General features: G+C 36.1%; 2 protein-coding genes across 4 annotated transcripts in view; both read left to right on the forward strand.

Annotated features, from left to right (window-relative positions):
- Positions 1-10,566, forward strand: part of pms1 (PMS1 homolog 1, mismatch repair system component) — a 32,997-nt gene extending 22,431 nt beyond the window's left edge. For all 3 annotated transcript variants that reach the window (XM_006636676.3, XM_069196616.1, XM_015359280.2), the window contains 4 exons: positions 3,841-4,314; positions 4,549-4,679; positions 9,493-9,653; positions 10,274-10,566. In XM_006636676.3, the coding sequence (XP_006636739.2) occupies positions 3,841-4,314; positions 4,549-4,679; positions 9,493-9,653; positions 10,274-10,432 (925 nt within the window). In that variant the 3' untranslated portion in view covers positions 10,433-10,566. The remainder of the gene's footprint in view (positions 1-3,840; positions 4,315-4,548; positions 4,680-9,492; positions 9,654-10,273) is intronic.
- Positions 10,567-13,018: 2,452 nt separating this feature from the next.
- Positions 13,019-21,736, forward strand: LOC107078813 (SAP domain-containing ribonucleoprotein-like). The gene is made up of 9 exons (XM_015359148.2): positions 13,019-13,209; positions 13,618-13,667; positions 14,751-14,791; positions 14,895-14,946; positions 15,698-15,771; positions 18,345-18,364; positions 19,758-19,783; positions 21,067-21,144; positions 21,237-21,736. The coding sequence occupies exons 1-9, from the start codon at positions 13,179-13,181 to the stop codon at positions 21,288-21,290; spliced, it is 426 nt and encodes a 141-aa protein (XP_015214634.1). The 5' UTR covers positions 13,019-13,178; the 3' UTR covers positions 21,291-21,736.
- Positions 21,737-22,489: the final 753 nt, after the last annotated feature.

Raw genomic sequence — 22,489 nt, forward strand, 5'->3', positions numbered from 1 at the left:
TAACCAAGGATCTTTTCAATACACTGGAGGAGATGCTGACACCAGCCTCTTTCTGGGCTCCTGAAACCATGCTAGGTAGAGTCAATACTGAGTCCCAGACAATGGCAGGGAACAAACACTAATGAGCACCCTTATCACTGATCACTTTTGTTTTTGTTTCAAACCCTGTTGACTCATATGTTGTGACTGTGACTTTCCTTTGCCTGGGAGGACAGAAGGCAGAGAGGTTTGGAGGAAGGTGTTGGTGTAACATTGATTTACTTGTTTTAACACTGTGAGATGTTGGGCTGGGATGGAAATAGCTGTGTCTGATGATGGGAGGAGAGCTCATCCTGTTTTGTCCAGTTTGGCATGTGTGGTCTGTGGTCCCTAGGTTGAACACTTTGGTAGGATCCTCTAAGCTGATGTAGGCTATTTTACCATTATCAGATTGCAACACTAACTGATGACTGACGCTGTGAGATGGTGAGTTTGTGACTATACAACGGGCTTTGAGAAGACATGGGATATGTTCAGCTACCAATATGATGCTAAATTGGGAAAGAGTTTACCAGTATGCTAGAGACACAACAGTTTATCATTGTGAAACATGCCAACATTGGAAAGCTATTGCTTTCTGCAAACTTGTTATCCTTCTGAATTCAGCTGTGGAAGAATAGTACAAACATTTCTACATGCCATAATGAACACCATTTTGTAACAGTTCTGATTAAAACTGGACCAAGAGGGTATCTCCTGTGGAGTAGGATTATGCATCTGCCATCTGGGAAGGTCAGTGTTCTGTATTAAATAGTATTAGCATAGCAGAGTCAGACGTGTTTTGGATAGTAGATGGTATCTTACAAATTGTACGCAAGGATGCAAGAGATGTTGCTCAGAACCCATTGATTCACCTTTTCTAACAATCAAATAAGACGGTTGAAGTACCCAGGGACTCGAGAGGTACTAATCTAGTATGCTTCCATAAAAAAAAAAACTGAATCAACTTACTAGAGACCATTAATTTTGAAGTCTTTCACAGGTAAAGTTATGAAAATGATTATGAAAATGAAATTCTTCTTAGAGGATAATTTAAATGGCAATAATGTCCTAGAAAACAGTCAACATGGAATAGCTATACAGGTTGTAATGGTTATAAACCTGTTAAAAATGGTTAAAAACAAGAGGAGGTCATTCAGCCCATTTGGTAGTGAGTACCTAATTGATCCCAGAAGCTCATCCAGCTGTTTTTTGAAAAAGCCTTGGTATCAGCTTGGGTAGCTTGTTCCACAACCTTTTGGATACCTGTTTTCAGTTTTAAATGTACTTTCCCTTGGTTTCCTCTGAGAAAAAGACCACTGAGCTGAATTTGTAAAGGATTTTGAATTCTTGTATTAGGTCCTTAGTTCCTTAAGCCTGTCTGTGCAAGACATTCCTTTAAACCTCTGAATGTTGCTCTTTTAGGGACTTTTTCCAGACCAGCAATGACTTGGTGACCACGACTTGTACACAATATCCTAAATGAGGCCTTACTAGTGCACTATACAATGGTAACATAACATCTCTTAACTTCATTTCTAAAATTGCTTACCCACGTTGTCCAGGAGATGTAAATGATGTGTCAACAAAAAAAATCTAAGCTATTTTCCTAGATAGACATTATAACCTTTCAAACTAAAGAACAAATTAATTAAATAGCAAATCCTGAAACAGTAAAAACTGATCTTGATTCCTTATCATATTTCTGTGCTTCTTTTTGATGAATTCACTAATGGTATCCATGCTTCAGAAACATGCCTCATATTATTATAAATGCTTACAATGACAATTGCATAATTTTTACTGGATTTTAATTGGCAAGAATGTGAAACCTTAAGTAGTAGATCAGGAACTGTAACTTCAGTTTCCACAGGCATTTACACCCCCATCCCCCGCCTTTGGCTACAGGTAGCAGATGTTTTTTATCTTAACAGTTTCTGCACATTTTCTTGGATATGATTTATTACTTGTCCCTAGGAGCACTTAGATTCACCAGAGTAAATTGAATCAAGGTTCCATATGTGAATTGAGCAAATTTAATTAGTTACAACTGGTGACCTTTTCACTAAACCTATTTTCCACCACGCCTGCAAGTAATTGATTCTGAATGTTCATGTAAGAAGTGCTTATCTTTAAAAGCTTAATTTACGACTGTTAAAGATTACACTAAACTAATAGCGTGAGGTTACGAGCTGACTCCAAATCTTCAGCATATTTTGTTTACTTTGAAAACTGGATTAATAAACATTGCATACACAAATGAAAACTTACCGAATTTTGGGAAAGCCTCTTCATTCTTTGCCTGGATACACATTTACTGTATTAAGTACAGTTTCTCAACTTAAATGAACAGTGTTCCCAGTGTGTATTTAGCTTGCACAGTTTATTTACAGTTAGATTCTGTAATGTGATCTCTCTATAAGGAGATTGTTATATGTAAGAACTAGAAAGGGTTAAAAAATGGAAAGTATAAAGAACAGATTGTTCATAAGCATTAGTATATCAAACAGAAAAGCATACCACACATATGCCAAAAAATATGACATGCTTTTATTGGGTGGCATAAAAATGCCGTATCTTCAAATTTTTGCTCATTCAGAAACAATTTAGGGTTTACTGGGGACAAATTTTTAACAAAGCAAATTAGCCACAAATTGAAAATGGAACAGACTGGACACAGTTCTCTGGCCTTTCCAAAAAAGGAATACAGTTGTTAAGGCAAAAACAAAAATGTACTCCGTTCTTCAGACTTTGTCTGGAGAATTCATTGTGAAGTGCTTAATTTCACAGAAAGAGTCAGCCTCTTTGGGTAATGAAGAATCGCATCACTGTGAAACAATATTGACATCTCTGCTGCTTGCAGTCTAAATGAGCAGGATTAATTCCATCCAAAAGCATGCATACAAATAGCAATGTTTCGATCTAGCAGAATATTAATCACACAGCTATTTCTTTACAAATAATATCCACTTGACATTTTTAAACATCTTGAGAAAAGTTACAAAAAAGACAAGGATATTCTGCCATTCTAGATTATCTAGCTAGTAGCTAATTGATCTGAGGATCTCGTTCAGCCATTTCTTTGAAAGAAGCCAGGGTATTCGCTTCAATAGCATAGTTAGGAAATTGTTCCCTACCCTCACAACTCTTTGTAAAAAAGTGCCTTATTTTATCAGTTTTAAATGCACTTCCACTTTGTTTCAATTTTTGTCTTCTGATCTTCATGTTTCACTGTTGACTTTGTCAATGTCTGAGAGGATTTTGAATAACTGAATCAAATCTTCCTTGTTGCCGTCTATGTTCAGAACTAAAGAGGTTCAGTTCTTTTAGCCTGTCACTGTAGAAACAACTATATACTATGTGTACATTCAACACAGTATACTAAGTGAGATCCTTTGTGAGTAGAATGTTGTTTCCTTAAGTACAAGCTTTGAGGTTTTCTAACTTTCTCACAAGAGGGCGGTTTTTCTACTAGGGACCAAAGATATTATTGTCTTTTAGGTTAAGAGTGCCATTTAATAAAGCACATTTGCATTTTTGAAGCATCTAATGAAAGGAAAGTCTCACTCTTATTGTGATAATTGTGGGATATTGGGGAATTGTGGAAAACCAGACAAATGGCAAACTGGCCAAAAACATATATCTGGCATGACTCAGACATCTAGTTGAAAGGTGTTATAACATTACATGGGAAACTGAAACTTGTTCAAACAAGTTTCAATCAAACTGACTGAGCCCTTTTTATATTTTGACAGTAAGTATTATCTCACCCTTTAACCCCTTAACGTAATTGTTTTATTTTGTGTTTTTGTTTTGTTACAGGTATTCGGACAAGGCTGAAAAGGACTTAGCCCGGTACAATTTACAAACTAAGAAGGCAACAGAGCAAGGTGGAAAAGAAGCAGAGAAGTGGAACAAGCTGGATTCACTTCCTAGCCGACCAGCAGTCCAGAACCGCAAGGTTTCCCTTCCCAACCAGCAGACGCTGGATGAGCTCTTTCAGTCTCGAGCCGAAAAGAAAGCCCGTTCCACGACACCCTTTAAACCCATTCTCTTTAGTATGAATTCTCTGAAACAGCGGATTAAGCTGTTATCAGAGGAACAGCAACAAAAGGCGGAAGGCCTGCAGCTCGTAAACCGGCTGACTTCACACGGCACATGGGTTGTTTTATCTGGGAAAAAGCTCATGTTGTTAAATCCTTTTCGGGTGGAAGAAGCCTTGCTGTTTAAAAGACTTCTGGAGAATAATATACTTCCAGCAGTGAGCCTTCAGACACCTATACAGTTAACAGATGGGTAATACACTGTTTTGGAATTTCCTATTGCATAAGAAAAATATATGCTTTGATATATTACTTATTTAAGTTTTTAATGCTATAACAAATACAGTATCTCATGTACAATACTTGCCCTGGGATCTGGGCTTTCATGGAAATTACACTAGGCTAAAATTGTATTTTAAAGATTGAGCTGGTCTTGTGCAGCGTTCCAGTTTGTTTTAGTTTGTTACCTTGGTTTGCTTTCTTGCAGCCTCCTCGGTGGAGCAGAATACACAGGTGTGCTCTTCGGCATGGAGAAGGAATGCCCAGGGTTAAACGGTGTGACCTACTTTTCAGATCCAAGACTCGTGGCAAATGGGTTTAAACTCCGACTGATTCCAGGTTTGCTGGACCTTAAGACTTATTTAATACAGAGCTCACTACCAGTCTAATCCTGCATCCATATTTCTGCTTTTCTGAAATCAGATTAATATCAGAGGTAAATCTGTGGTGTTGAAAGTGGTAGAGTTCTGAATTAATTCTTACTTTATTCTTTCTTACTCCAAGAGAGGAGTCTTTCTGGAGGTTGTCATACTCCAGTAGGAATGTAATTTTATTACACTTGCAGCATTTCCACTGAAACAAGTGTCCAACATCAGCAACATTTTGACATACAATACTTTTTGAATGTGTTTATCTCGAGAGTATCATTAATTTCAAACTATGAAGGAATTAGTACAGAATGCCCTCTTTTAGCTAGTTCTTATTCTTGTGAAAGACCTGAAGTTACAAATGGGGCATAAACTTCTGCATCTTATTTTTCTTTGGTGAAAAGCATTAATTCAGTTTTTTTGTTTTTAAAAAAAACTAGAGGATTTTAATGATTTTGTTCTTTGTTTTTGTTAACGTGGGTAATTTACACACATGCCGTACTGTTTACAACAAATCATTCCCCTGAGAAAAAGCTCTTTTATTATTTCTCGATTCATGCTGTTTAAAGGTCTCAAGTATTGTCCATTTCAATTAAACAGAGGTTGGATCAATTGGACATCATTAATGTCATAGTTCACAAATAATTTAGAAATGTCAAACATAGGGGTTTGAATAAAAGGATTAAAATAAATTATTCTGACAGAATTGCTGTGTCAGTATTGGATTAACACCAAAAGAAAAAAATCTGCAGCTTTCCTAGAAACCGCTCCATCATATGGAACATATTTTAGGGGTTTAACCTTTGAAAGTGACAGTGCCTCAAATCTGAGCTGTGCACCTGAGCTTTAAACACAGAATGGAGCCCTTGCCTCCTGCTTAATTTACACAGCAAAGTTAAACTTAAACATGTCAGTTGCTACAATGTCAGAAGGTTGCACTTTAAAAATCAGTGTTCTATGTAGAATGCCAGCATATGAAAGCAGTTAATAACATCTATTCTAAATTTTTTTATTATCCCTGTTGTGACCAAAATGCAGTCTTTTAAAGTTATCCATCCATCCATCCCTCTGTCCATTTTCTGACTGTCCAGTTCAAGATCAAGGTGGAGCCGGAACCTAGCCGGACAAGCAACGGGCACATGGCACGATACATCATGAGCGGGACGCAATTGCAATTGTGATTGTCCAGTTGTGCAGTCCATCGCAGTGAACACATAGACACAACCACAGACACGTACGCACTCACACCAGGGCCAATTTTTCCAGAAACCAATTAACCCACCAGTATGTTTTTGGACTGTGGGAGGACATGGGGAGTTTATTACAGATTTAAATCTGTTAAAGAAAATTGTAAGAAGACATAAAACACTGTATAATATTATTACAAAGCAAAGCTTCTGGTTAAATTAATGGGGTGACAGAAAAGAAAAGGAAAGGATGAAGATGAGGGTATCCTCAGAAATAAAAATGAGAAACTTTAAGCAATGAAGGAGTCATGACAGATAAAAATATCACTTGTGTTCTCCAAGGAACTAATTCACAACATGCCTCAGCCTGAGTAATGACAAAAGTTCTATATTAATATTAGCATTCACTTTAAAAAGTTAGAAGCATTACAAGTGTGAGAATTGAGTATTTGTAGATTGATATGTTTCTTCTATAACATGTAGTGTTATGGAATTGATAATGGGATTCCAGGTGATAGGAGTTCTTGTGTAACTAAATTTGTTAGACTTGTTAGAGCATACCGAGAACGGTCACATATCTCTGTGATCAATTATATGGTCAAATGTTCAAGTAGGGACATGCATCATCATGCCTTGGTTGCAAATGACCAAGTACAGGTTAATTCCATGCAGAAAAGTAGGAAGAAGAAATGCAATGTTTCGTCTGTTGAGCTTTCCTCAAGTCTGTGGTCTGCTTCAAACTATGAAGACTATTTAACTATTAACAAACTATTTAACAAACTAGTTTACTTTAAACTCAAAAAGACGGGGATTTATAACACAAAGCTAAAGCACAACCTAGTGTTTACAGACTATGTGTTTACAGACTAATATTAATTGTCCAGGACTCTTTCAGCTCATGGCAGCACATTGCCCGCTGTGACTTAACTGGGCTTGAAGCTCACAATGCTGTCCATGAGGGACACACTTCTCCTCCAAGCAGCCTTGAACCTCCTACATATGCTTGCATAGCTTGTGAAATGTCAAAAATATGAACAGGCTGAAGGTGTGCAGGTTGTACTTATCTACCCGCACTCCGCACATTCTCCCGTGTGCGGTAGCGCAGTTTTAAACACTTTATACTGGGCAAGCACATTGCACAAGTCATTTAATATGAATATGTGCAGATTGCTATGTACAGGGTGCAGAAACATAAATTGTGGACACTAAGATGTGAATCACTGAACGTGAAGAAACTACTATTGAAAATAACCTAAGAGTCTATGTCAACACATCATTTTTATTCTGAGACTGTGGGGCAACACATATGGCAGCAAACATGTTAGGATAAAGGTAAATGTGCATAACTTAAATTAAAACGTGTTAAAATTCTACATTGCATACACAATGCTGACATTCCAAAATTATATTGCTAAATCATTTGCTTAAAGATATCAACGGGATAAAAGAACTATGTACTATATTTTTAGTTTTAAAAGAGAAGGCACCTGAGAAGTCAACACAGTAGAGATATAGGAGTTATCTTTTTTCATGTAAAGTTGTGGGTGTCTGGAACAAGTTACCTAGCCAAAGCTGGAAATTCTGGCTTCTTTGACAAAATTGTGCAAAAATGGCAGATGATTCTGCCATTTACATTTTGTGGAAGAACACATACATGGTTTTCTTCAGTCTTGTTGTGGTAGAGGTTTGTAGTAGTGAGAGAAACTGATTAGGAGGAAAAGGTTCCAGAACTGGAGTTTGGAACAGAAAAAATAAATGTAGTTTTCAAGTGAAAAGGTTAGAGCTTTTGTTCTGTATTAAAATATTTTTGAGAAACTGAAGTTGGTTGGATGAAGGTCAAAATCAGGTAAAGGACATGCTGTTCTGGAAACCGATTCTTTGATTGCAAGACCTTGAATGAACGCAAATAAAAGGTAGTGTCACTTCCAAGTTCTGTTCCTTAATTTTAGCTTGCTGAGATTGTACCATGGCAGAAATATCTGTATGATTCCAACCACATAAATATACATTATCATATAGATTTTCAATTTCTAAAGGTATTTTATGGGTCACAGAGACCTACAGAGTACAGATTTTATTTTATCTTGAGTTTGCAGGTTAATTAGAATTTTTATTCTGTAATCAAAGCTATCTTTGTGGGTCGATTTCTGCATTTCCTCTTTTCCTCAGGTCATGCAAATCAAGTCCAATTTAAAGCAGAAACCTGAACTGTAAGTTTGAATAGATGCCGTTGCGAAACCTCATCTGACATGGCCTGCTGCCAAGGTTTGTACCCAGCACAGTGGGTTCATACCACTCCATGGTGATGAGGAGAATGGTTGCCCTTTGAGGAAAGAGAAATGCCAAGAAATGAGCACACTGTTGCTGCCAACTCTGCAGCTGTCAGCTGATTAAGTACAGATATTTCCTGGATCTATCAGCAGGGGTCAGTGCAGAGCAGTCAGATAAGTAGGAGCTGGGGAATTAAAACAGAAGGGATTGACCATACGACATTACTACATTCACGTTTTTCTTTTTGTCTGCCTGTGGTTTAATAAAAAAAATACATTTTAATAAAATCATTTTACATTTTCTCATAAAATAGAACTTTTTTCAATAAAAATAGAACTGTGTTTAAAATATCTTGTGAAAATCCAAGTTAAACATTGTTTTCATTTTTATAATTATTTTGAAAGAAAGTGAGTAACTTATTGTACACTTATGAGTGGGTCAGTAATGCCAGGGTCTTTAGCTTAATGTTGTGAAAACTCATAAAGGTCTTAACCTGGATTTGTGGATTTATATGATGCTGATAATAGTGACGGCAGAACTTTCAGCGTCTGCCTGTCTTCCCTGCATCCAAGGCGGCTCGAATGACAAGTCTTAGTCTTATCCTCACCAAGGCATACCAAGCGCATTCCTGTAATGTGAGAAATATTCAAGCACACACGTGCAGTGTACAGAAAAAACTACAAGTGATTCCACAAAAAAAAAGTCCTGCTTACAGAGAGCTGCGGCCTTATCTTTAAAGATGCCATTAAATGACGGCAGATTTCTCTTAATTTTATGCATTGTGATAACTGAATATGCTTGTACCAAACTTCTACCACTTCCAAAAATGTCCACGAGTAAAAAAACAGAACCCGATATGGTTATGTGTGTAGACGTGTTCAAGTGCTGATAGGTTCTGATATATGATAATTTATAAAATAATATACAATATAAAAAATATTTATTTTTTTGTTAGCATGTTAAAAAGGAACAAACACTGTTTTACTCCTGTGATTCCCAACATCAGAAATTAGGTCATAGGGCAATCGTTTGTACATGCAACACCTGGCCATTACTATACCTTTTAAAACACCAGAGACTTACTTCTCATAAGCAGAGTTAAGAGATTGTTGGAGTACATCATGTTCTGAATCCTCTTCAATTCATTTTTTTCCAGTCTGTAAGGAAATTGTAATAGTCATTTAGTACACTCCATTTGGCACTCCACTTATTTTTGTTGGTCAGTCACTGGAGTGTAAATCACAATATTTATTTATTATTCTTTCCTGGAGATAGTTGTTATTATCTAGTGTATATTAATCCTTGTTTTCTGCTTTACTTGGCCAGGTGCCTCATCCGCTGAGAAATGTCTGGAAGTCTCCGGGATGGCTGACTGTGTGCCTTTCTTTGGTGTTGCTGATTTAAAGGAAATTTTAATGGCTGTTTTAAAGAAAAACGCAAAAACTGTGGAGGAGTGCAGGCCGCTTAAAGTTATCAGTTACCTAGAGGTAAGAAATATATTTAAGAAAATTCTGTAGCTTTTTAGGGTGTTGTGTTAGAAAGCAACATAGTTGAACACAGAACATTCTGTATCCCAGGTACAATTTCAATACTTTTGTTGGACAGTATCAAAATGTTTCAACATTTATTAGTACTAAAAAAGTTAATTCAAAGTGCTTTCTCAAATACGTGCTTTGCTGTTTGAAATTCAGTTTTTCAATAGAACAATTTTCAATAAAAAAAACTCCATAATGTTTATGTTCGCATTTTTTTCCTAAGCTTAGCACCAGTTGTCTGACAATGCAGTTGCAGACAATATTCATTTATAGCAAAAGAAAATCAAACACAGATTTTTCATGGATATGCTGTTAGCAGAGTTTGAGCTGATATGCCTTTTGCACATACAGTGAAACCGTAATTTAATGGAGAGACTAATGTGGTTTAACATGTCTAACTACACCTTAGGCGGGCAGAGCAGCCATAAGTAAATATCAAAATCTGCCAACTCTGGATGCTTACATGTTGTACAACACATCTTCACACTGATTTGCGAAGGTGGCAGGAGAAATTGGGATAAGCATTCTTAATGGAGCCAAAATAACTTGAAAATGTCTTTTATCACATCCAGGGAGAAGCAGTCCGGCTAGCTCGTCAGTTGCCACTCAACTTCTCCAGAGACGATATTAAAGACATCCTGTCCAGAATGAATGATCAGCTTGGAAAGGATGACTGGATGTGTATCCATGGACGCCCGTTCCTCCATTTTCTAAAAGATCTTCCAGATTGAAAGCAAGAAGCTGCTCAGACCTCTGCTGATGCCCTTTCAAAAGAATCAAGCTTGCCATTTGTATGGCCGATTTTCTGTATCAAGAGTCAGTTTACATTTCTTAATAAATCTGTTCACTGTTCATTTACCTGCCACATTTATCATGGTTCCTTAGAGTTATAGAATTCTTGTTCCAGAGCAATTATAATTATTTTGTTGTGGTTTTGATTTTCCAGTTTATCACTGTCAAATGACTACATAATGTACATACAGTAGTTATTTTGCTGTCTTTTTCTGTTTAATTAGATGAGAGAAACTTGTAATCTTTTTGTACATGAGTTTAAAGATATTTGGTATCAAAAAGTTTTTGTACATATTCAAAAAATAGGTACTTAAAAATAAAGTTTTGTTTTGATGAACAAGATTTGTTTGATTAGTTGTGTAATAAAAGAAACAATTCTCTTTAACCCCTGAAATAAAGATTTCTGTTCTAGATACAATTGCTTCTTAAGACGCACCTATTAAAATACTAATTTATACAAATAAAGTATATACGTAGAGTGGCAAGGTGGTTAGCATTGCTGCCTCCTAGTGTTGGGACTCTGGGTTCAGTTCTGGATCAGGGATGCTACCTGTGTGGAGTTTGTATGTTCTCCCCCGTGTTTCCAGGTGTTCTGGCTTCCTCCTACAGTCCAAAAACAAAGTAGGCCCTGAGAAAATTGTCTCTGGTGTGAGTGTGTGCATGTCCGTGTCTGTGTGTGCCCTGCGATGGACTGACGTCCTGTCAAGAGAGTATTCCCCCTTGCCACCATTGCTTGCCTGGATAGACTTTGGCTTCCCCGTGACCCCGAATTGGAAAAAGCAGATAGAAAAAGGTTGGATGGATAATAAATAATTTTGGATATTCAAAGATTTTTGGCATCATTTTGATTAATCATTCTTGACAGATCGTGATTCACTCAACTGACATTGACAGTTGCGGAAGCACTAAATTACCTCTTTAGTGAGAGAGCTGATTGAGAACAGGCGATGAGTTGATTTATCGTGTTAAATGTCAAGCTTAGAGAAAGAAGAGGACAAAAATGAACCAATATGCCCTCCTTATCAAGAAGACAACACATTTGCCACTTTTATGTGGGAGACCAGACAGACCGCACTGTTTTTTTCTGTCTGATGTATTCACTGCCAGCTAATTCTTAACTGACATGGTATAGCCAATCACAGTCCATCATGGATAGGCCACCACCTGGGAGACCACAAGCCAACACCCTTCCCTTAGATCAGTGGAGACCTCTGAGTTTGATCTGAGTAGGAGCGATTCGGTACTACAGAACGGTAGTAATTGATGGCAGCCGGACTCTATGGCACTATACCATGTGCAGGTTCAGCTTGATGTGACAACACACATCCTCATGCTACTTTTGTAAGAACAGCCTCCTTGCAAGATGAGAATGTGGCCATTACACAATGGATGCCCAACTCACAAGACATGGGCCCCATTTAATGATTATAGAATGATCTGGGATGATCAGATTAGATTTCTTTCATTAAAAGCAGAGACCTCCAAATTGACTACTGATAGGTTTCCAGCACTCAACTTTCAGTGTTTTTTTTTTTTCCTTCAAGTAGGAAACAATCATTAGGCTGAATAATTGTATAATGTATAATTTAAGAATTTTGTGCCCAGATTCTTTAGACTACTGATTCTCACTCCAGATTCTGTTTGAGTTACTGTATGGAGTAATTCTACTCAAAATCATAATTAATTTAATAATTTATTGACTTCATTAGAATTAATTACCCCTGTTTCCAAGTCTCATTGAGAGCTTTGTGATACTTTTAAAACATGCAGGAATTAGGACCAGGAATGACAACAGCCGTAGACAGTTAGATTCTGTATCTTATAATTAAAAAAAAAAGAAAGTATCTGAAACTGAGGTCCAGTTAAATGGAGGCTCATCAGGTAATAGGTGGATGGGGACACTGTTCATTCACAAAAACATTAAGCAATACGGTATTCACTGTACATAACGTATTAGTGGAACTTAAATGTCTCACGAGGTAAAAATAATTAATCTTATCTATTGCAGTCTTCAAAACAGTTATTCAGTTACTGACAGTTAATAGCCGGACAGTACGTGAGTCAATACTGTGTTACCACTATGTTTTGAAACTGCTACATAACATAAAAGCACAAGATGGTTGAAATTTCTTCGTTTACAGTGGTATCTTCAAGTGAAAGGGGAAGGAACGAGATTGTTTAGAGGCTCAGTTTTAAGATTAGTTTCTGTGTTTGCAAAAAAAAACATTGCTTTGATAACTTCTTTATATTTTCCACAACAAAACGCTTTGGAGTTTAAAACCGAGCGTTATCACCCAATTTACCTAATTTTGCTGTTGGGAAAGGTAGTACGCTTCATTCCAGTGAGAAAAAGCTTCAGAAGTTTACAAGACATGTTTTTTTTCCTTCCAGATTCCGTAAAACAAAAATTATTATTTATTTATTACTAAAATAATTAATAGTAAATCTCAGGGGTGGGATTACTTGGCCGGCTTTCAAATACACAGGTGGACGACGTTAGCAGGTTGGCTACCTGTTTTCTTTGCTGCTAGTTGTGGCAGCCGAAGGATGTTTTGAGAGTGGTTTGTGTTGAAAACCTGTAGTTGTGAATTCAAGAATAAAAGAAATTTAATTTTTAACATATTGATGAGCTAAAACAAAACCTAATTTTCTAAAATTATATATCTCCAGGAACAGGCAAAAAAGATGGACGTTTTCGCATCTGACTGGCAACGCGGTAAATGTGGGGGTTTAAATGTGGTTAATGCTTTGCTTGCATTATGGTAAACCGCTTAAAATTATTATATGTATTTTTTCATGATTCTTTAATTTTATTTTTTAAAAATTCGTTTTTGATGTATTTATTTAAGCGATACTGCTTTCACAATTTAATGTTCTTTTTGGTTGAGGACAGAAACGTCACTTTTAAAAATCTTTGAACTTTTTCACATCTTCAGTATATTGGTGCATTTATTACAGTAGTTTCACTCTTAACATGTTTAAAGCAGTCACCCACACTTCGAGAGAATGCATCCTACGATATCTGAAATGCTGTACTCTGTAGAATCTAAGAACATTATCTTAACCAAAATATTTTTTTAAATATTTTTTCAAATGGTTTTATTGTGTGTGTTTATAAAATTAGATGATGAGGAAACGTTTGATTTACTGGAAAACGCATCTGGTAAGCTTATGGTAAGTAGTGCAAAATACAAATTCTTATTTGCCAACCTAGGTGTTCTAGCGTAATTCGGTCAATGCTGATACTGTACAAGAAAGTTATTTTTTTCCATTTATTGGTTTGGGACATTTCAGTCACCTTAAGCACAAGACACGAATGTTTCTTTGTATTGCAAATTAACTTTGAATTTCTTTGAACTGTCACGTTAGATGCCAGTGAAAACACAATAGTGCAGCAATATAGTTAGGAACTACTAGTCCTTATTCATCCTGGTTCAGGATGAACCTGGTTCAGTAAGGGACCTTGGAAATGTTCAAATTCCTGTTTTGTCAGCTCTGTTTCCTCTCATGTTGTCCAGCTCTACCTTCTCCTTCTAGATCTTCCTCTTTGTCATTTACACATTGGTTGTCATTTCGTCATCATCTTAGAGTTTGTGTTATCTGGTAATTGGCATACAGTAGGTGTTCCAAGCATCTCATCTGATGTTTGAGGATGACACACTGGGACATGCTTTGATCTCTGACTTCCTCACTTGTTGCATGATCTCACCACCTTATCTTCAATATACTACTCATGCCTCTGTGCCCAAAAGCATCACCTTAGTGTCCCTTTGGTTTAATGTCCTAGTTTCACATCTATACTTGAGCATAGTTAGCACAACTGCATTAAATATCTTGATGTTTGTGGGTAGTCATATATTTCTTTGAAACCAGACTTTCTATCTCAAGCTGAAGATTTTCAGTTTGTACTGTATGTTGATTTCTTTGGAACATTCTCCACTTCCTATCACTGTATGCCTGAAAAGAAGTAAATTGCTCTACTGTTTCAAAGTCACTGTAACTGGGAATTTAATTTGGCCGTTGCTGTTGTCACATCTGGCAGTGTTCATGATTATAGTTCATCATTGTTGAGTGTAGAGCCAACATGGATTTCTGTAGTATCCCAGCATCAAATGCAAATGATAAGATATTAAGTTCAATTCTGTCTCCAAACCAAATGTATTTTTCCTGGTTTAATGGCAGTTTTTAAACTTTTTTGTTTTCATAAACATTTTCTGAATTACTTTCTTCCTCTAAACTGTAATTTCTTCTTATTAGGAGGAAGAACTTGATGAAGAATGTTTTGAAGCAGATATTCTGTAAGTAAATGTTTTCTGTTGTCAGTTTAAGTTATGAAAATATGATGAAGAGGGTGTTTTCCACTTCTTTGGAAATGTATTTAACCTCTTTGTATTGTTGCAGATACTCTGGTAAAGTGTCATTCAAAACCTTTTCATCAATGACACAAGAAGAGGTTAGTTGAATGATAACCATGATAATCAACCATATCTGTACGGTAGTTTCTGTGAAGTAGTTGCATGAAAGTGGGTGTGATGAGAAAAAACGGATGATCACATGGTACTTTATTTATTTATTATATTTGTTTCAGTTTTTATACATGAGTTGCTTGCTGAATGTCAATACAGTATTTTATAGTACTAAAAACATCTGTATGAAATACTACTATCCCATTACTTTAAGAGGAGTATGCTTTTCATACAAACTGTTAACTGATTGCTGCTTGTTAGTTAATTGTAGTGGGTCATCAAAATAATTGACTGTAATGCAGCCATGATTCTGATATCACTTAATTACAATCATTTCAAGCAGAATTCCAGGTGTTCAAATAAGGTTTTTGGAATCGCTCTAGTCCTGCTGTTTATTACACACATACTGTACACAACGTGAGACATAAAGGTCTGGCATTAATTTGTAGCATATTGAATATAAAAGCATACGTTAATGAAGAGACTGTTAATCTTTACAGAAGTATATTCAGAGATCAATATACTACATTTTCCAGCACTTTAGAGTGTACTGTACTACAACATTTTGTTAGTTTATTCATTTGCATATATATTTATATTTTTTATGATACACATTTTCATATAAATCTGTAATGTAAAGTTTTCTAAAAGTAAGATGTGGACACTGTAATATAATGCCTGCCCATGGACTTTTTACACTTTAACATCTTAGTTTCTCAATCTTTCATTTTTACTCAGCGTATACAGAAGAGATCGGAGAGATTTGGAGAAACCATTAGTGACCAAGCTAAGAAAGAAGCCAGAGCTGCAAGGTATGTAGAAACCTCCTTATCCACCATATTGTTACACTTGAAAAACATGCTCATTCAGGACCTTTAAAAAGAGATGCAGGTATTTCATGAGTCTGAAGAATCTGTCAGAAATTTGCTTGTTGCTGTTTGTCAAGTACTAACAAAGGGTTCATACACATGGTACTTTATACAGTGCCTTGCGAAAGTATTCGGCCCCCTTAAACTTTTCAACCTTTTGCCACATTTCAGGCTTCAAACATAAAGATATAATTTTTTTATTTTATGTGAAGAATCACCAACAAGTGGGACACAATTGTGAAGTGGAACGAAATCTATTGGATTTTTGAAACTTTTTTAACTAATAAAAAAATGAAAAGTGGGGCGTGCAAAATTATTCGGCCCCTTTACTTTCAGTGCAGCAAACTCACTCCAGAAGTTCAGCGAGGATCTCTGAATGATCCAATGTTGTCCTAAATGACTGATGGTGATAAATAGAATCCACCTGTGTGTAATCAAGTCTCTGTATAAATGCACCTGCTCTGTGATAGTCTCAAGGTTCTGTTGAAAGCGCAGAGAGCATCATGAAGACCAAGGAACACACCAGGCAGGTCCGTAATACTGTTGTGGAGAAGTTTAAAGCCGGATTTGGATACAAAAAGATTTCCCAAGCTTCAAACATCCCAAGGAGCACTGTGCAAGCGATCATCTTGAAATGGAAGGAGTATCAGACCACTGCAAATCTACCAAGACCTGGCCGTCCCTCTAAACTTTCAGCTCAGACAAGGAGAAGACTAATCAGAGATGCAGCCAAGAGACCCATGATCACTCTGGATGAACTGCAGAGAACTACAGCTGAGGTGGGAGAGTCTGTCCATAGGACAACAATCAGTCTTACACTGCACAAATCTGGCCTTTATGGAAGAGTGGCAAGAAGAAAGCCATTTCTCAAAGATATCCATAAAAAGTCTCGTCTAAAGTTTGCCACAAGCCACCTGGGAGACACCCCAAACATGTGGAAGAAGGTGCTCTGGTCAGATGAAACCAAAATCGAACTTTTTGGCCACAATGCAAAACGATATGTTTGGCGTAAAAGCAACACAGCTCATCACCCTCAACACACCATCCCCACTGTCAAACATGGTGGTGGCAGCATCATGGTTTGGGCCTGCTTTTCTTCAGCAGGGACAGGGAAGATGGTTAAAATTGAGGAGAAGATGGATGCAGCCAAATACAGGACCATTCTGGATGAAAACCTGTTGGAGTCTGCAAAAGACCTGAAACTGGGACGGAGATTTATCTTCCAACAAGACAATGATCCCAAACATACAGCAAAATCTACAAAGGAATGGTTCACAAATAAACGTATCCAGGTGTTTGAATGGCCAAGTCAAAGTCCAGACCTGAATCCAATCGAGAATCTGTGGAAAGAGCTGAAAACTGCTGTTCACAAACGCTCTCCATCCAACCTCACTGAGCTCGAGCTGTTTTGCAAAGAAGAATGGGCAAGAATTTCAGTCTCTCGATGTGCAAAACTGATAGAGACATACCCCAAGCGACTTGCAGCTGTAATCGCAGCAAAAGGTGGCTCTACAAAGTATTAACGCAAGGGGGCCGAATAATTTTGCACGCCCCACTTTTCATTTTTTTATTAGTTAAAAAAGTTTCAAAAATCCAATAGATTTCGTTCCACTTCACAATTGTGTCCCACTTGTTGGTGATTCTTCACATAAAATAAAAAAATTATATCTTTATGTTTGAAGCCTGAAATGTGGCAAAAGGTTGAAAAGTTCAAGGGGGCCGAATACTTTCGCAAGGCACTGTATGTCTGAAAATGAATTGACAGCACATACCGTATAGCTACTGTATAGGTGGAATATTTTTTTCAATGCAGCAAAATAACTAAACATTTCAGCCAATAACAAATCTGCAGTTGTCTGGACTTCCTTTTCTTCTTGTTTTGTTCCTATTTATTTCAGAATTTATATAAGAATTTATTTTAGACCTCTTTATTTCAGAAGCTACATGATCCTTTTTAATTGAACTCATAACTTGATTGGATCTTTTAAGCCTTTCTCTGCGCTCACACTTTAGTTTAAAAAATACTCTGCTGAACAGTAGGTGTGTTGTTACAAAGAAGTTATTTTATATTATAAGTTACAATTATTATTAATTTTCTTTATTTCTTTCTAACTAGTTCCTGACAGGTGGAGAGATAATGGAGTTTAGACACAAGTGAGAACAAAGTTATATTGGTTACTCCTTCCAAACAAAGACTGTTCTGCACAGGAACAGATACTGTGTTGCACACACCTGTATGAGGGGATTTGTGAATTGTGATTTGTGAGTTGATAGTAATTTCTCATTCAAATTGTATTTGTCCCTAAAAAATGTTCTTAACAGTAATAGACAGATGGGGTCAATCAGCCTTCTTGATTTACAATTTGGTTAATATGAAAAAATGGATAGAGCCAAGGCCACTACTTTATACATGCAATGTTGTTGAGGTGCTTTTTCTGCTTCTGTTCTCTTTTCTCTCTCATCTGTGCATGCTTATCTCGCTCATTAAATTTTAAGTACAGGCCTTTTTATTTCAGATTTGGAATTCCAGTACATGGTAAGATTCTTTCGGTTACCTTCTGTACTGTTACAATGATGCATGTCAGTGGTCACTTTGAAAGAACAGAGGGAAGGCAGAGGTAATTTGTATATTGATCCATTGTCAGCCACATACATGGGTATGGGTCCACATTTACATTGACACACACATGCAAGTAAGCAAGTTAGAGACCCCCAACATTCCAGCCAGCATGTCTTTGGAAGGTAGAAACCTGGCACACCTGCAGAAAATCCACACAAACATGGAAACTCCATACAAAAGGTATCCAAATCTAACAATGAATCAAGGAACCAAGAACTGTAAGGCAGCAGTGCTGTCTTATAACCTACAACTTCTTATAGGTACAGGATATTTTCTCGGCATACTCAGTGCTTAATTTGTAATGACAGAGGAGCCAGCACTGAAGCAATTGATTAAAAAGTTTACAACTTGCTATGGTTGAATTTCTACACTACAAAGTAGTAGCTTGTTCAGTTAAATAAATTAAAAGAATCCAAAGGACCAGATAATGCCTGAATACATTCTAACTCCATCTCTGATTTCTCTTTTATGACCTTCACTATGGCTTGCAATGAAGTTCTGCTGACTGCAGTCGGCATACAATCCGATAAAACGTGAACAATAGCTGAACTCCCCAGAGGTGCTGAAAGGCATCTCTTTCTCCTTTTCATTTTTTTTCTGAAAAAAAAACCTTCAGAAGTAAAGAATGAGGCCAAGAGTTCTGGCATTTATGAACAGGCAATCTCCAGTACAACACAGAAGCACAGAACATAATCACTATAGAAGCTTTAGTGTGATGGCTTCATGATTCAGTTATGAGTATATTGTTTTTGATGCAAAAGGTTGGAAATTAAAGACAACATTTAAGATGCATTTCTTGAAAGTTGTCTTTTATTGATCAGTTCATTTTATGCGAACATTTCTTTGAAGATGCAAAACTTTTGATTTAGTGCCAGAGTGTAAACCACATTGTTTTGTGTTAAAGTCAAATGGAAACATACAATTTAAAGGTAACTTTTCAATGTTATGTAAATCAAGTCAAGTAATTAATGTAAAACAACTGATTTTTTACTGTATATACCTGACTTGCATTATGTAAATTATATAAAGGTTAAGCATGCCCTGCTGTTATTCTCTAAACAAAAAAAAATCAAAACACCATATAAAGAAATTTCACTGGTAAATGTATTATTTCAAAATGTTTCACATATAAGTTTCCAGTATTCATTTCATTAATTTTTTTAGCTAAGCTTTAAGGTTGCAGTTGGTACTGTTGTTGCAACTGAAGCAGGTGATACTGTTTCATGTGCTTGTTGCCATTATTCTGTTTACGACTTTGAAGATTGTTTTTTTGAACTAAATTTTCTCATCATAATAATTATTCCTTTAGGTGCAATGAAAGAACATGAAAATCTGGTAAGTGTCTGTTACTCTTTCTAACATAACTGGTCATTTCTTTCACAGATACTGTATGAAAAAAAATTAAAAATATAATTGGTGTATGCATTGCAGAGTGATGTATAATATAAGCTAATTTACCTAGTGAAACATGATTATGTAAAAGAAAGGAAATCATGTATTTTATTTCTGATCACCCTAAGGTTATGTTAGTAGCGTCTTGGATTATGACTGTGATTTTAAAAATGCTATTTGGATCTTTGGGTTTAGTAATTTAGAGCTTTTATGTAATTGTATGTGGAAAAGACATGTTTTATAAATGAATCCATCCCGATATTGTTCCATTCTAGAATGACCTTTTGATTTTGTGATTATACTAAATCAGTGTAATTACACTGGCACACAGCCTGATTTACAGTTCAGCTGTTGATTTTATCCAGAGGGACCTTGATTTGTACCCATTTATACAGCAGGGTACTTGAGCAGAGCAATCTAAAAGATGTACTGTACCTTGCTCAGGGGTACAACAGTAGGACTACTAAACCCTCAAGCTTCCACTTACAAATCCAACACCTGAAGATCTAACTTTACACTTTCTAATCAAAGCAAAGAAGCATGAAGGAAAATTATCTTTATATCCTGACAAATTACTGGCTATTTTAATTCTGTTGCCTTTATGAGTACACAACGTTAAAGAAAAAAGTGTTCTGCAACTACATACTTTAAGTCATTGTGAAATAACTTTCTCAGAATTACTTATTCCCATTACAGTCCCTGAAAGGGTTGCTGGCATTCTGTTTGTGGTTGGTTTTATCTAGGACCACTAATCACACAATTTATTTTTGAGAAGTGCTTATAGTTGAATTATTTTCTTTGGTGATTTGTCAGAACTATTTTTGTTTGATTTGCTGGAATTAATTATTTAGGCTTGGAAATGAAACAATGTGAAAAGCTACTTCTCTTTATTGTATTTAAAAATTTGGACATAAACAAAACTAGATATTCATATAGTTCAAGTAGGTAGCTGTGTCAGCATGCGTAGGCTACAAAGGAATAAGTAAAGGTTTATTCCATGCTGATAAGAGAAGAAAAGAAACAACAATCATTTTTTTCATTGGTGTGCCCAATCGCAGTTGTGAGGGATGAGATTTTTTTTTGGCATCAGATTCATGTCATTTGTCAGCTTTAGTGTAGCTGGAGCAAGATCTTAAAGAACTAAACAATGACCCATTTCAACAATTTACAGCATAATGATAAAATATCTCCTGTATTCAGTCAGTAACTTCCCATTTGCATTTTAGATTCATCAGGAAAAGTTACGGAAAAGAAAGGAAAGGTTTGGAGCTGTGATGGACACAACCATACTGCTTGATGATCAGGTACAGTGGGTCTTTTACATTTCTTAAAATAATCTGTTGGAAAGGCAAATAATATAACCTATCGAAATATAATCTCTTTTTTTCTATCATAGGCTAAAAAAAGGATGAGAGCTGAACGGTTTGGACTACAATTCAATAAATATTGATCAAGGAATATTTATATCAAATATATATCAAGGAATTTTTCCTGTTTATCTTCACTGTACCTCAAATATATTTCTAAGTTTGTTTTGAAATTTTGTATGATATTAAGCAGTTTTGTTGGTCTACTTTTCTAAGGTTGAATGTGAAAAGTGCAGTTATGTGAAGCATTTTTTCAAAATGTTCAGTTTTTATTAACCATAATGTGTTTCTTATTATCCAAGCGAGTCCTTTGTAAATAACGCTGTTGGTTGCATAAACAATAACTTGTTGTGCCAGCTGTGATTTGATTTGAAGTTTTTCTCTTCTGTTTAATAGCTTTTCTTGTTGACTTTGATTTAAAATGAAAATGAGAAAGAACTGACCTCTCAACAGAAGCCAATGAACCACAAAATTGAATTCAGTGTGGCTGTAAATTTCTTTACCAAATAAAATCATCACCTTTATTCCACGTTTGTGATTGAAGCTTGTAAATTCACATACACTGAGATTTGAGGTTTTCAAGAGAAAGCAAAGTCACAGTAAGGGACTTCCAATTACCTGCTGAAAATAGATTCCAGATGTAAAAGAAATTTAAAAGTGCTTGCCCTCTAGGTACAAGGAATACATGTTTGTGCAATAGTTTATCAATTTATCATATATAAAATATTTTAGGGAAAGCATAGAGGGGGAAGTACATTTTCATTTAAAAATGTGAAAATGAAGACCTGCAATTTGGTGTCTATTACTGGTATGTAAATACTGTAAATGTTAGTTAATTATGTTAATTCATACTAAATAAGACATGGTGCATAAAATGAATTCTTGATCTTAATGGAGCTTCTGTTTGGACAAAAAGATGAAACAGAAAATATTCAAGGTGGCTGACCAGAGCAATTGGTGGAATAACAACAATTTTAAAGGATGGATATTCAGAATTAATTCTGGCAGAGGATTTTTTTCCACAATGAGAGATTGCAATTTGGCAGTGTGTGCCACAGTACCCTAGAAATACCAACCCAGTCAACAGGAAAAGTTTAATACCTGGGTTTGAGGGGAAGCCTGATTGGGTCTGAAAAGACCTCTAATCAAAGCCAAGAAATATTTGTTCCAAAATCAACATTATGTAATTGGAGTTACAACTGTTTTTCCTGCTGTGTAATTTTGTACACAAGAAACTCATGGACCAAAATGTGCTGGATTTAAAACATTAATCACAGATCAG

The sequence above is a fragment of the Lepisosteus oculatus genome, chromosome 12, assembly GCF_040954835.1.
Source record: "Lepisosteus oculatus isolate fLepOcu1 chromosome 12, fLepOcu1.hap2, whole genome shotgun sequence".
Classification (NCBI taxonomy): Eukaryota; Metazoa; Chordata; class Actinopteri; order Semionotiformes; family Lepisosteidae; genus Lepisosteus; species Lepisosteus oculatus.